This window comes from Salmo trutta, chromosome 1 (assembly GCF_901001165.1).
Source record: "Salmo trutta chromosome 1, fSalTru1.1, whole genome shotgun sequence".
Classification (NCBI taxonomy): domain Eukaryota; kingdom Metazoa; phylum Chordata; class Actinopteri; order Salmoniformes; family Salmonidae; genus Salmo; species Salmo trutta.
Genome location: NC_042957.1, coordinates 12,910,511 through 12,926,725, shown reverse-complemented (window position 1 = coordinate 12,926,725; position 16,215 = coordinate 12,910,511). Strand labels below are relative to the sequence as shown.

General features: G+C 46.1%; 1 protein-coding gene across 8 annotated transcripts in view; it reads left to right on the top strand.

Moving 5' to 3' along the window:
* LOC115164640 (myelin transcription factor 1-like protein) overlaps positions 1 to 16,215 on the top strand; it is a 187,932-nt gene that overhangs the window by 107,268 nt on the left and 64,449 nt on the right. For all 8 annotated transcript variants that reach the window (XM_029717454.1, XM_029717770.1, XM_029717612.1 and 5 more), the window contains exons 2-5: positions 10,413 to 10,534; positions 10,772 to 10,826; positions 11,122 to 11,155; positions 13,732 to 13,794. In XM_029717454.1, the coding sequence (XP_029573314.1) occupies positions 10,772 to 10,826; positions 11,122 to 11,155; positions 13,732 to 13,794 (152 nt within the window). In that variant the 5' untranslated portion in view covers positions 10,413 to 10,534. The remainder of the gene's footprint in view (positions 1 to 10,412; positions 10,535 to 10,771; positions 10,827 to 11,121; positions 11,156 to 13,731; positions 13,795 to 16,215) is intronic.

Below are 16,215 nucleotides of genomic sequence, written 5' to 3'. Positions count from 1 at the left end.
AAGAGAGAGAAGAGGAGAGAAAGGGAGGAGAAAAGAGATGAGGAGAAAGAGGGATAAAGAGAGAGAGAGAAAGAGAGAGGAGAGAGAAAATGAGAGAGAGAGTGAGAGAGAGAGAGAGAGAGAGAGAGAGAGATAAGAAAAAGTGAGAGTCCCCTCATCCAGCTGGTCCTGGGGCTGAGTTCACAAACTTGTTATACTAACACACTGAAGCCTCAGGACCAGAACATCCAATCAATTAGAATAAACCAAATTACAACACAGTCAAAACAAAGCTACATTGCTTATTGGGAAAGACAAGCACAAACACAAAGCAAAATGCAGTGCTATCTGGCCCTAAATCGACAGTACACCGTGGCTAACTATTTGACCATGGTTACTTATCAAAACCTTAGAAAAACCTTGACAAAGTACACGCTCAGTGAGCACAGCCTTGCCATTGAGAAGGGTAGACACAGGAAAAGAGAGAGAGAGAGAGAGAGAGAGAGAGAGAGAGAGAGGTAGAGAGAGAGCTCACAATGACTAACTCAGTTCATGACGTGAAAGAAGGTTTATTCAGGTGAATGTATTGTTGATGCATCAGCTCATACGTTTCAGCTCACTCTGGATGCTTGGTAGAAAGATTTTCCTCCAGGCTTCATCCATGAATTTGATGTTTTGCTTCAAGTAGTATTTCAGGAGTTTTGGGTGTCCTACTTTGCTTGATTCACTTTTCTAAGTGATTTAACCTTTCCGAACAACAATTCGTTGCAATAATCTTGATCAATACTTTGGTGTGCCACTGTTGTCCTTTCTGATGACTGTATCAGAGAAAAAACATTCAGACTGTATCCTTGGTTCATTTTCGATGTTATGGCACCATTGTTAGTGGATAGTAGTTTCTCTTTCCAGTCTCAAGTGGTGGTTAAATACAGCATCAGTCAAAAGTTTGGACACACCTACTCATTCAAGGGTTTTTTGTTTATTTTTACTATTTTCTACATTTTCTATTTTCTAATAATAGTGAAGACATCAAAACTATGAAATAACACACATGGAATCATTTAGTAACCAAAAAAGTGTTAAACAAATCAAAGTATATTTTATATTGGAGATTCTTCAAAGTAGCCATCCTTTGCCTTGATGACAGCTTTGCACACTCTTGGCATTCTCTCAACCAGCTTCACCTTAGAAGGCTTTTCCAACAGTCTTGAAGGAGTTCCCACATATGCTGAGCACTTGTTGGCTGCTGTTCCTTCACTCTGTGGTCCAACTCATCCCAAACCATCTCAATTGGGTTGAAGTCAGGTGATTGCGGAGGCCAGGTCATCTAATGCAGCACTCCATCACTCTCCTTCTTGGTCAAATAGCCCTTACAAAGCCTGGAGGTGTGTTGGGTGTGTTGAGATGTGTCTGTTACATGCACTCTGTGAAGCATTTATTTGGGCTGCTATTTCTGAGGCTGGTAACTCTAATGAACTTATACTCTGCAGCGGAGGTAACTCTGGGTCTTCCTTTCCTGTGGTGGTCCTCAGGAGAGCCAGTTTCATCATAGCACTTGATGGTTTTTGTGACTGCACTTGAAAAACTTTCGAAGTTCTTGAAATGTTCCGTTTTGACTGACCTTCGTGTCTTAAAGTAATGATGGACTGTCGTTTCTCTTTGCTTATTTGAGCTGTTCTTGCCATAATATGGACTTGGTCTTTTACCAAATAGGGCTATCTTCTGTATACCAATCCTACCTTGTCACAACACAACTGATTGGCTCAAACGCATTAAGAAGGAAATAAATTATACAAATTAACTTTTAACAAGGTACACCTGTTAATTGAAATGCATTCCAGGTGACTACCTCATGAAGCTGGTTGAGAGAATGCCAAGAGTGTGCAAAGCTGTCATCAAAGCGAAGACTAGCTACTTGGAAGAATCTCATTTGCTTAACTTTTCTTTTTTTTAACACATGCATGCTGTCTGGAGATATGCCATCAGCCCAATGGCTACAGTCTGGACAACAGCTATTTCCACCAACAGGGCCTTACACACACACACACACACACACACACACACACACACACACACACACACACACACACACACACACACACACACACAAACACACACACACACACACACGCACACGCACGCGCACGCACACGCACACACACATGCACACACACACTCACATGCACAAATACGCACACACAGGAACGCATGCACACACACACACGAATGCATACACGCACAAACACACGCTCACACACACACACACACACACACACACATACACGCGCACACACACACAAATATGCACACACACACGAATGCATACACCCACAAACACACGCTCTCACACACACACACACACACACACACACACACACACACACACACACACACACACACACACACACACACACACACACACACACACACGCACACAAACACACACACGAACACACATACAGACACCACCCCTCCCTTGGGACACAGTCAATCATGAAGTCTTCTCTGGTGTAAAAGGCTTCTGGCGCCTCAGTTGCCATTGACGACATGTTCCATGTATCCTTGTATCGGTTGTCAAGAATCATTAAGAAGCATTCACATGGATCTCTCCATGGCTAATCGGAACACAGAGACACACACACACACACACACACACACACACACACACACACACACACACACACACACACGTACAGAGGCAATTAGAGTACTCTACTTTCTCTTCATAATTGAAGGGAAGAACCAACCAACTGAAGCTTAGAAAAGTCCATAGGGGCCCACGTGTTAAGGCAGACACCTGTCCCCATCCTGCTGCACTCTGGAGACCCTGCATATGAATAACTAGAAAATTAAACCTCTATATTTTATGCTGATTGTGAGAACATGTAAAGTGTTGAGCGTCACCAAGGGTTCAGTATGCAATTAGAGAGGAGATGACTCTGTACCATACATGAGTTGGTTAGTGTTGTGAGATGTTTAGACTATAACAGGATGCTCCACATGTCTTTGGGCAATACCATTTCCATAACCAAATCATTGATTAATTAGGTATCCTAGTAGAATATGGTTATAACCTGAGAGTGACAGCTAAGACTTGAAGCTACAATTTCAAACCCCAATGAGACAGCACTGACATGCAGGACGTTGAAGAGAGAGGGGAGGGGAGATGAGGGGAGAGTCGAGGGGAGATGAGGGGAGAGGGGAGGGGAGATGAGGTGAGAGGGGAAGGGAGATGAGAGGAGGACAGAGGAGGCTCATCCCAAACTCTTGCGACTATGATGGCACTTGGATTCTGACATCATTGCTTTTTGGAATCGATCAGCTGGAGTGGAGTCTGGTCACGGTAGGAGGGAGGGAGGGAGGGAGGGAAAGACAAGTAACATGCAATGTTTTTTTAACTCATACAAAGCTATTCATTTTAGTCTGTTCAAACAAACCACATTTCAAAGGAAACAAGCACTCATTAACCCTATCAGTCCTGAGACCCCAGCAAAAATCGGCTTTTAATTTATCTGACCTTCATTTATCTGATTGTTCAGCCTTTATATTTAGCCTCACAATGAATTGTTTTACCATTTTCTTTTCAGGACAACCAGGGCTACAAGTAGAACAGAAAACAGTTTGATTGACAAATGAAATAAAAAAACAAGGTCCGCCAAAGCAAAAGCCTGAGAAAAATGAATTTATATGAATGCAGTACAGAAATGGTTTGCTCAGTGGGAAATGTACATCCTCCTGACCAAAGCCCTTCTTCCCCGATATCTCAGTTTGGCTGGGCGGCCCACTCTAGGAAGAGTCTTGGTGGTTCCAAACTTCTTACATTTAAGAATGATGTGTTCTTGAGGACCTTCAATGCTGCAGAAATTTTTTGGTACCCTTCCCCAGATCTGTGCCTCGACACAATCCTGTCTCTGAGCTCTACGGAGGTGACCAAGAATCCGATGGTCACTCTGACAAAGATCCAGAGTTCCTCTGTGGAGATGGGAGAACCTTCCAGAAGGACAACCATCTCTGCAGCACTCCACCAATCAGGCCTTTATGGTAGAGTGGCCAGATGAAAGCCACTCTTCAGTAAAAGGCACATGACAGCCCGCTTGGAGTTTGCCAAAAGGCACCATGAGAAACAAGATTTTCTTGTCTGATGAAACCAAGATCAACCTCTTTGGCCTGAATGCCAAGCGTCACATCTGGAGGAAACCTGGCAACATCCCTATGGTGAAGCATGGTGGTGACAGCATCATGCTGTGTGGATGTTTTTCAGCAGCATGGACTGGTTGACTAGTCAGGATCGAGGGAAAGCTGAACGGAGCAATGTACAGAGTGATCCTTGATGAAAACCTGCTCCAGAGATCTCAGGACCTCAGACAAATGTTCACCTTGCAGGAGAGGCTTCAGGACATGTCTCTGAATGACCTTGAGTGGCCCAGCCAGAGCCCGGACTCGAACCCGATCAAACATCTCTAGAGAGACCTGAAAAGAGCTGTGCAGCGACGCTCCCCATCCAACCTGACAGAGCTTGAGAGGATCTGCAGAGAAGTATGGGAGAAACTCCCCAAATACAAGTGTGCCAAGCTTGTAGCGTCAAGACTTGAGGCTGTAATCGCTGCCAAAGGTGCTTCAACAAAGTACTGAGTAAAGGGTTTGAATACTTATGTAAAAGTCATATTTCATTTTGTTTTTCTTCTGAAAACCTGTTTTTGCATTGTCATTATGGGATATTGTGTGTAGATAATGAGGGGAAAAAACGATTTACTCAATTTAAGCATTAGGCTGTAACTTAACAAAATGTAGAAAAAGTGAAAGTGTCTGAATACTTTCTGAATGCACTGTATAGTGGAAGAGGGAAGGAGGAGTGAGAATCGAGTTGAGAAAAGGGTTGACAGAGAAAGAGAGAAGCAGGGAGAGATACTCTCTCTTTAATATAACTTATTCAAGGAAGAGTTCAGCTATATAGGCTTGAAAAATACTTGTAGTTTTGAGAAACACCCAGAGAATTTTTTCACTTTCTTGAAATGTTGAAAGCCTATTTGGTGCAGTGTGGCTGGATCTGTGTGAGTGTTGAATACTTTTGTCTGGCAGCGTTTGCATTGGGGAACTATTTTCAGACGGCAAACATGGGCTCTCTCAGAATACAGCCTGCCTTCTCTCCAAAGCAGACAGCACTGTGCACTCTACCTAGAGCCTAGAATGTGTGTGTGTGTGGTCATGCTGGTGATCATGTGTGTGTATCAGTGTGCTAGCCTGGGACCTGACGATGTGTATAACCCACTGATGCAGGGAGCACTGCATCATATTATTTGAGACAGGCAGGGGGTCGGGATGAATACTAATCAGAGTCTCCTCTCCTCTCCTCTTCTCTTCTCTTCTCTTCTTCTGTCTCAGTCTGTACTGACAGAGTTGACTCCTATAGGACAGTAGCTCAGTGTTAGGGATGAGAGCTCAGGGCTAGGGGTGAGAGCTCAGGGCTAGGGATGAGAGCTCAGGGCTAGGGATGAGAGCTCAGTGCTAGGGATGAGAGCTCAGGGCTAGGGATGAGAGCTCAGGGCTAGGGATGAGAGCTCAGGGCTAGGGATGAGAGTTCAGGGCTAGGGATGAGAGCTCAGAGCTAGGGATGAGAGCTCAGTGCTAGGGATGAGAGCTCAGGGCTAGGGATGAGAGCTCAGGGCTAGGGACGAGAGCTCAGGGCTAGGGATGAGAGCTCAGGGCTAGGGATGAGAGCTCAGGGCTAGGGATGAGAGCTCAGGGCTAGGGACGAGAGCTCAGGGCTAGGGATGAGAGCTCAGGGCTAGGGACGAGAGCTCAGGGCTAGGGACGAAAGCTCAGGGCTAGGGATGAGAGCTCAGGGCTAGGGACGAGAGCTCAGGGCTAGGGATGAGAGCTCAGGGCTAGGGACGAGAGCTCAGGGCTGGGGACGAAAGCTCAGGGCTAGGGATGAGAGCTCAGGGCTAGGGACGAGAGCTCAGGGCTAGGGACGAAAGCTCAGGGCTAGGGATGAGAGCTCAGGGCTAGGGATGAGAGCTCAGGGCTAGGGATGAGAGCTCAGGGCTAGGGACGAGAGCTCAGGGCTAGGGATGAGAGCTCAGGGCTAGGGACGAGAGCTCAGGGCTAGGGATGAGAGCTCAGGGCTAGGGATGAGAGCTCAGGGCTAGGGATGAGAGCTCAGGGCTAGGGATGAGAGCTCAGGGCTAGGGACGAGAGCTCAGGGCTAGGGATGAGAGCTCAGGGTTAGGGACGAGAGCTCAGGGCTAGGGATGAGAGCTCAGGGCTAGGGACGAGAGCTCAGGGCTAGGGATGAGAGCTCAGGGCTAGGGACGAGAGCTCAGGGGTAGGGACGAAAGCTCAGGGCTAGGGATGAGAGCTCAGGGCTAGGGACGAGAGCTCAGGGCTAGGGGTGAGAGCTCAGGGCTAGGGACGAGAGCTCAGGGTTGGGGACGAAAGCTCAGGGCTAGGGATGAGAGCTCAGGGCTAGGGACGAGAGCTCAGGGCTAGGGTGAGCGCTCAGTGCTAGGGATGAGAGCTCAGTGCTAGGGATGAGAGCTCAGGGCTAGGGATGAGAGCTCAGTGCTAGGGATGAGAGCTCAGGGCTAGGGACGAGAGCTCAGGGCTAGGGATGAGAGCTCAGGGCTAGGGACGAGAGCTCAGGGCTAGGGATGAGAGCTCAGGGCTAGGGACGAGAGCTCAGGGCTAGGGACGAAAGCTCAGGGCTAGGGGTGAGAGCTCAGGGCTAGGGACGAGAGCTCAGGGTTGGGGACGAAAGCTCAGGGCTAGGGATGAGAGCTCAGGGCTAGGGACGAGAGCTCAGGGCTAGGGTGAGCGCTCAGTGCTAGGGATGAGAGCTCAGTGCTAGGGATGAGAGCTCAGGGCTAGGGATGAGAGCTCAGTGCTAGGGATGAGAGCTCAGGGCTAGGGACGAGAGCTCAGGGCTAGGGATGAGAGCTCAGGGCTAGGGACGAGAGCTCAGGGCTAGGGATGAGAGCTCAGGGCTAGGGACGAGAGCTCAGGGATAGGGACGAAAGCTCAGGGCTAGGGATGAGAGCTCAGGGCTAGGGACGAGAGCTCAGGGCTAGGGGTGAGAGCTCAGGGCTAGGGACGAGAGCTCAGGGCTAGGGACGAAAGCTCAGGGCTAGGGATGAGAGCGCAGGGCTAGGGACGAGAGCTCAGGGCTAGGGGTGAGCGCTCAGTGCTAGGGATGAGAGCTCAGTGCTAGGGATGAGAGCTCAGGGCTAGGGACGAGAGCTCAGGGCTAGGGACGAAAGCTCAGGGCTAGGGATGAGAGCTCAGGGCTAGGGATGAGAGCTCAGGGCTAGGGATGAGAGCTCAGGGCTAGGGACGAGAGCTCAGGGCTAGGGATGAGAGCTCAGGGCTAGGGACGAGAGCTCAGGGCTAGGGATGAGAGCTCAGGGCTAGGGATGAGAGCTCAGGGCTAGGGATGAGAGCTCAGGGCTAGGGATGAGAGCTCAGGGCTAGGGACGAGAGCTCAGGGCTAGGGATGAGAGCTCAGGGTTAGGGACGAGAGCTCAGGGCTAGGGATGAGAGCTCAGGGCTAGGGACGAGAGCTCAGGGCTAGGGATGAGAGCTCAGGGCTAGGGACGAGAGCTCAGGGGTAGGGACGAAAGCTCAGGGCTAGGGATGAGAGCTCAGGGCTAGGGACGAGAGCTCAGGGCTAGGGGTGAGAGCTCAGGGCTAGGGACGAGAGCTCAGGGTTGGGGACGAAAGCTCAGGGCTAGGGATGAGAGCTCAGGGCTAGGGACGAGAGCTCAGGGCTAGGGTGAGCGCTCAGTGCTAGGGATGAGAGCTCAGTGCTAGGGATGAGAGCTCAGGGCTAGGGATGAGAGCTCAGTGCTAGGGATGAGAGCTCAGGGCTAGGGACGAGAGCTCAGGGCTAGGGATGAGAGCTCAGGGCTAGGGACGAGAGCTCAGGGCTAGGGATGAGAGCTCAGGGCTAGGGACGAGAGCTCAGGGCTAGGGATGAGAGCTCAGGGCTAGGGACGAGAGCTCAGGGCTAGGGACGAAAGCTCAGGGCTAGGGATGAGAGCTCAGGGCTAGGGACGAGAGCTCAGGGCTAGGGGTGAGAGCTCAGGGCTAGGGACGAGAGCTCAGGGCTAGGGACGAAAGCTCAGGGCTAGGGATGAGAGCGCAGGGCTAGGGACGAGAGCTCAGGGCTAGGGGTGAGCGCTCAGTGCTAGGGATGAGAGCTCAGTGCTAGGGATGAGAGCTCAGGGCTAGGGATGAGAGCTCAGGGCTAAGGATAAATGCTCAGAGCTAGGGATGAGCACTCAGGGCTAGGGATGAGAGCTCAGTGCTAGAGATGAGAGCTCAGGGCTAGAGAAGTGCAACAGTGTTCGATACACTGGCTGAGCATCACGCTCACACTCTTGTGCTGTTGGCCCACACGCTAACAAGATTTCAGGTTGAGTGTGAGATCTTCATGTGAGGTTGCAGACAGATGAGCAGAGATGAGAGAGCTGAACACTCGATATGGGAACGAGAGAGAGAGAGAGAGAGAGAGAGAGAGAGAGAAAGACTCCATTTGCTGCTGTGTTTCTCCAACAAATTCTTATTTACATTGACTGCCTACCAGAAGGCAAAAGGCCTCCTGCAAAAGGCCTCAAGCTTATAGACAGTCCACGCTGTGGTGGAAACATAATCGATTTGATGATAAATTAAAAAAGTAAAATACCAGAATATTTGTGGAAATGGAGACTTTCACTCTCTCTGCTCAAAAACATTTAATGCTGAGAACCAGGTCTCTTACCCAGGCCCTGTATACACATTAATACACATCAATATACACTATACACATTAATATACATCAATATACACTATACACATTAATATACATCAATATGCATCAATATGTATATCAATATAAATCAATACACAACAATATACACATCGATATACACATTAATATGCACATGAATATACACTATACACAATAATATACATCAATATACACTATACACATTAATATACATCAATATACATCAATATGTACATCAATATACATCAATACACATCACTATATACATTAATATACACATCAATATACACATCAATATGCACATCAATATACATCAATACACAACCAAATATACATTAATACACATCAATATACACATCAATATCAATACATTTCACTATATACATACATATACACATCAATATACACATTAATATGCACATTAATATACATCAATATACACTATACACATTAATATACATCAATATACACATAAATACACATCAATATGACCATCAATATACATCAATACACAACAATATATACACCAATACACACATTAACACACATCAATATACACATCAATATACACCGCAATATACACATCAATATACACTATACACATCAGTATAGATATCAATACACATCAATATACACATGTATATACGCATCAATATTTATATAAATATACACATCAATAAACACATCAATATACACTATACGCATCACTATACACATCAATATAAACATCAATATACACTACACATCAATATACACATGTATATATGCATCAATATTTATATAAATATACACATCAATAAACACATCAATATACACTATACGCATCACTATACACATCAATATACACTACACATCAATATACACATCAATATATGCGTTAAATATACACATCAATATGCACATCAATACACATATCAATACACAGACATATACGCATCAATATACAGATCAATATACAAATCAATACACGAAAAACAAGTAACAAAGGGAATGATGGAAACCGAGACAATGAGAGAGATACTGTAATGACTCTCTGGTTGCCTGGTGGATGTAATAAGTTGTTTATCTTTGTTTTTGGAACATATTTACCTCCTGCTGTGCATCATGGGACTTAGCCAAAACAATGGAATGGAAACAAAGCAGTGAGGATGCTGCCCTTCATAAGGCTGCATTGTTTACAGAATGGAGTCAACCTGGCTAATGTAGTCAAATCAAATCAAATCAAGCTCTATTTATACAGACATGGAATACAATATAATGTGCTTCACAGGGAAAAAAACAAATAAAATAAAAACATTGAAAATAAAAATGGAAATATTTACTACACAACAAACATAAGAGGATAAAAACTACAGAATAACAATATAAATTAAACGACTGAAAAGTACCCAAAGGAAAAGCAAAGCTAAGAAGGTGTGTTTTAAGATCTATTTTAAATATGTCCATACTGACAGTGGCAACATCACTGCCTCGATTCCTCCTGTATTATCATGGTCTCGGTATAAGGACACCATATAAGGATACCATAGTACCACAAGTGATTGCAACCAAACAAGACAAAAGAAAGATGCTAACCGCTAAGCTTGACCATCTTTACGCTTACTACCGCTAATGTGAGAATTTTCTAATGTGAGTGTGTTATATTCTTGTTATTTTATTGTCTTTGCAGATCATGACTTTGGATGGGGAGTTTTGAAGTGTTTCTGCTGAGAAAGCCAAACTACTACTCTCAGAGAAGGAGGCGTGGTTTTGAACCTGAGGTGGTGCCACACCCAACCCAGCTGATTCCAGGTAACTACCTCTAACTTCCACATAGGGGATGTACTACAGTTGTACATCTCTCTACGTAATGAATGAAGCTCCATGAAGCTCTATGAAGCTCTATGAAATGAAGTTAGGTCTTCTGTTACTGTATGTGACATCTTCATTTATGGTAGCCTATGTGTTGTGCTGTATTTAGTCCTCATTATGTCATGAGAGAAAGAGGATGAAACTAATGACCTCTTCCCAACCCTTTGTCTTTACGAGATGGAAGTGGACGCGGTTGAGAAGCGACATCGAACGCGTTCCAGAGGGGTCCGAGGTACGCTACGGTAACAGTACAGTGTGTCTGTCTGTCTAAACGGCCTGGGGGTGGTAGTTACTGCCCCCCCAAACCCCTCACTCTGCCCCCTCCCTCTCATCCGCCAGCCACCTGGCATCATATTGGGGGACATCAAGTCAACGTGAAAGTGACTGTAGATACTCAGAAATGCATGATGGATCCTGTAGTTTTGATTTTGATTGTAAGTGTTTATTCTTTACTGCTATTGTTGTGTATGTTGTACTTGACAGTACATCTAACTGTCTGATGTGGCTTTGTGAATCTTTCTCACTAGTTCCAGTGGAGACGGCAGCACAGGAGTTATTCAGGTTGGTGCGTAATTCATTCCTGAGGGCTTTATAGACTCTCTGAGTGGTCAATGCTTTTCTAGATATATTTGATTTGCTGTTGTATTAACAGTAGGCTATAGTGGGGATCAACTGCATTCTATTATCACATAGCATACAGTACTCCCTGCAGATTGGTCATGTTGAGAGGGACCATGTTTCACTTCGATCCAGTGATAAAAGTGAATATCCCTGACATGTCCTAATATGGACACCGTACTAACATCATATCCACAGTGACTTGAGGTCCGGTGTTGTATTGTAAACAGCCACTGTTGACGGTGCCTGTACCGTATCTCTCTAGTAATTTCCTCAGATGTAAGATTTGGACAAGGATCAAGTGTTTAGCTCATAATTACTTTCATACCTTCATTGAACAGATTAAAAATGATTGATTATTTTCCCCCCAAAAAATGTTTGCGATATATCTACCCTTTTTCATTGCAGTTGTAGAATACACCAATGTTATAAACATTCTAGTACACTCTGTAATCGTGTGTTTTCTGTCTGGCAGTGGCCTGCACAGTCTCTATCTCTAAACACCCTTCTCTCTCTTGATGGCATTTCTCAGCTCAGAACCCCTAATCCATAATCTCTCCGCGCCACTACCCTGGCTCTTGCTTCTCACACACTTATGATCGTGCATGTTCACACACACGTACACATACAAGCATACACTCGTAAACATCCACACACACGTACACATACAAGCATACACTCGTAAACATCCACACACACGTACACGTACAAGCATACACACGCAAACGTACACACACACGTACACATACAAGCATACACACGCAAACGTACACACACACGCAGGCAGACAGTCAGGCAAGCACGCACGCATGCACACACAGAGACAGACAGCCCACTGGCCGATACACGTCCTCCCCCTGAGGACATAGGTGTTTCATCAGTCCATGGATCCATTTCCAGGGCTACACACATCAATAATGCCAATAGCAGTGATCGACGCGTGCTCCTGCCATTCACCGACAAATCTATGGATCTGTTCACCTTGGAGAGAGCGAGAGCTGCTGTTCTGCTCTAATTAGCACAGTCATGGACTTTTCATTGTGGACGGTGCATGGCGGACATCCACCACCGCGGCATCCATATTAGGAAGTTGTCAAGCAAAACTAAATCAGTGGTCAGACAAAGCTTCCTAAATTGTATAAATGACCTCGACTAACCTGTACCCCCGCACATTGACTTGGTACTGGTACCCCCTGTATATGGCCTGACTAACCTGTACCCCCGCACATTGACTCGGTACTGGTACCCCCTGTATATAACCTGACTAACCTGTACCCCGCACATTGACTCGGTACCGGTACCCCCTGTATATAGCCTGACTAACCTGTACCCCCGCACATTGACTCGGTACCGGTACCCCCTGTATATAGCCTGACTAACCTGTACCCCCGCACATTGACTCGGTACCGGTACCTCCTGTATATAGCCTGACTAACCTGTACCCCCACACATTGACTCGGTACCGGTAACCCCTGTATATAGCCTGACTAACCTGTACCCCCGCACATTGACTCGGTACCGGTACCCCCTGTATATAGCCTGACTAACCTGTACCCCCGCACATTGACTCGGTACCGGTACCTCCTGTATATAGCCTGACTAACCTGTACCCCCGCACATTGACTCGGTACTGGTATCCCCTGTATATAGCCTGACTAACCTGTACCCCCGCACATTGACTCGGTACTGGTATCCCCTGTATATAACCTGACTAACCTGTACCCCCGCACATTGACTCGGTACTGGTATCCCCTGTATATAGCCTGACTAACCTGTACCCCCGCACATTGACTCGGTACTGGTATCCCCTGTATATAGCCTGACTAACCTGTACCCCCGCACATTGACTCGGTACTGGTATCCCCTATATATAGCCTTGTTATTGTTATTTTATTGTGTTACTTTTTTTTTTTTTTGTAAATATTTTCTTAACTATTTCTTGAACTGCATTGTTGTAACTAAACATTTCACGTAACGTCTACCTGATGTATTCGGCGCTTATGATAAATACGATTTGATTTGATCTCCTAATATGGATACCGTATACCACAGATGGTTGTAAACTAGCGGATGTGATGGCAGTGAGAGTGGACCGCGGGCGAATGGGCCAATGGAAAGCTACAACAGAGTTGACCTCCTAGTACCTATAGGTGTGGGGTCAAAGGGAGAGGAACCCAGTGTTCCTTAAGAGGGGCTCTTTACGTTTGGCACTCACAGCTGTCTAAAGGAAGGCTGATGGGCTGCTATGAAATATGCAGAGTAGTGAGTCACCGCCTGGCTTCGAGGCTGCTGGCTGTGTGTTCTCATTACATGAATAATACACAGCTGCTATGGTCCTGTGCATTCCTCTGGATCATGTGTTTTGTCATGCATGTAGTGAGCGCTATCTGTGTGTGAGGGAATGGGATGTCATCTGGAGGAGTGTGTGTGCATCGGGTGAAGGGGGAGGGGCCGTGTGTGGACGTGCCTGTCGTGCCATGCATAGTGTTAACTCCAGTGTCTCTCCTTTGTGTTTACAGCTGTCCTACTCCAGGCTGTGATGGAAGCGGACACGTCAGCGGCAAATACGCCAGGCACCGAAGGTAAAGATCCTTCTTCACTCCCCTTATAATCTGCATTTTTCCTCCTCCTCCTCCTCCTCACTCTCTCACTCACTCAGCCGTCCCTGACCATGGACAAATCAAGTTCTCGAGCTCCAGGCCATTGCTCCTGCACAAAAAGCAAACCTGCAATTGCAATCACCGGCTGTGAAAAGTTGATTGCAAAATGTGTCAGAATATCTGAGGACCTGCTTGAGTGTTAGATTGATACTGGTTGATTGTGGTTGTGCAACATCTACAGATGTAGGTTTTTAATTTGATCAACCTGTTGCAGGAGAACATTCCTGCAATGTAGGACATTTTAAACTTGTGGTGTATTTGAGCATTAAAAAGGCTTCTGAAGTTTAATTTCCACTTTGAAATTTCAGACTTGATTTTCCATTTTTGAAAATGTATCAACCCTTACATCAATGTTCATTAATTACTGTATAATCCATGCACTAATTCATATTTCCTGTTGCTGCAGGGTTATTTTCCTGCTGTAGCTCAAATTCAGATCCTACATCTGTATTCTTTCTGTGATTGCTGTGGCGATTTCCCAGACACATTGACAGATTACATAGAGACTGGAGTGTTGTACTTCGAGAGCTGTGGACCCAACCGTTTTGCTGTAATCTTGGATGTTATCGAGAATTTTGGTGCCAATTTATAGTCTTTTATATCTTCAAGGTCACCCAAATTCTTGCAAATGTTAAGTCAATGATCAAATGGCAACTTTAACATCCCCCTGAGGTCGATGTCCGCGCCCCCGCAAAATCTAATTAGCATAATAAAACAATCCCAATAAAAATCTGTTTAAGGAACAATGGATGCGTCTCAATCCACCGCATCCGCCTATGTCACACTTCCGCATCTGTGGTGAAAGGTGACAGAGCTAGAGCGGTGTTTGTCAGACCATGAGACATCCCGAAAATTGGGCTCTATGACCTCCACAAGTGTCAGGAGACTAGTTAGAACTCAGTACAGACGATCTGTCTGTAGTGTCCGAACCGTATGGGCTACACACTAATGACCCCTCTGTGCAAAGGTAAGACTCCTACCAACATGTACATGTGGGTTGTTTTGCTCTAGGATGCCCACAGGCCTCACAAGACTTGTCTGAAGTTCCCTGGTACCAGTTTAAAAAACGAATGAAAGTATATGTGGAGACCGTTTAATGCCAAAAATATGGGGTTAAATACATATACATGCTTCCTGATCATTCTTATATCTCTCAGATATAGGACAGACACTTCAGAACAAACTTCCTTTTGATATGTTTTTGGGACTATCTGTTGTTCCATGTAGTGAATCTGTTATTCAATGGGTTTGTATTGGCTAATAGCAGTAATATACTTCAAGGGGTCTGTCCTATATTTCAAAATCAAAAAAGTAAATGATGCTTGGTATGAACTTCTTGAAACAATTCCATATAGCTTAGTAGAACCCCACCTCCCCCGGCTTAGACAGGGCTTAGACTCTGATGGGTTGATTTACAGTCATGAGTGCCTACATTTTACATACGGGTGGTCTCGGGAAACAAACCCACTATCCTTATGTTGCATACTCTACCAACTGATCCACAGTGGACCACTTAAGAAATCACTCAAAAGAAGAGAAAGATGGCGATAGGAAATCGAACTTCGTTGACAGCTGACATGTAAAGTCACCAGACCTTCCCAGAGTCCTCCTCTACTCAGGGCATGTTTAAACAAAAGCTTCTCCACTTGATGCTATTTACTCTCCAGACGTGGGCTAGAGAGATTGATAGCTTTGTCTCCAGTGTCACCCCATCAAGGCGTCTCCATGAACCAGTGGGCTAGAATTGCATTTGGTGCCACAGACAAATGACACATGCATTAGACCTCTCCCTCTCCCAAAGACCCTGGGTGATAAATTACCCACAAATAGAGGGGCAGGCTGAGAGGAAGAGCTCTGTGTGTGTGTGTGTGTGTGTGTGTGTGTGTGTGTGTGTGTGTGTGTGTGTGTGTGTGTGTGTGTGTGTGTGTGTGAGTGTGTGAGTGAGTGAGTGAGTGAGTGAGTGAGTGAGTGAGTGAGTGAGTGAGTGAGTGAGTGAGTGAGTGAGAGTGCGTGCGTGCGTGTGCGTGCGTGCGTGTGCGTGTGAGAGGGGGGCATTAGATCCTGAGGCAGCCCTGCCTGAAATAATAAGTGTTGGCTGGTTGGCTGGTCGGTCGGTCGGTCGGTCGGTTGGTTGGTTGGTTGATTGGTTGGCTGGTCGGTCAGTGGGTTGATTGGTTGATTGGCCGGTCAGTTGGTCGGTTGGTTAGTCGGTTGATTGGTTGATTGACTGGTCGGTCGTTTGGTTGATGGATTGGTTAGTTGATTGGTGGATTGACCGGTCGCTTGTTTGGTTCATTTGTCGTTTGATTGGTTGATTGGCTGGTCGGTTGGTTGGTTGATTGG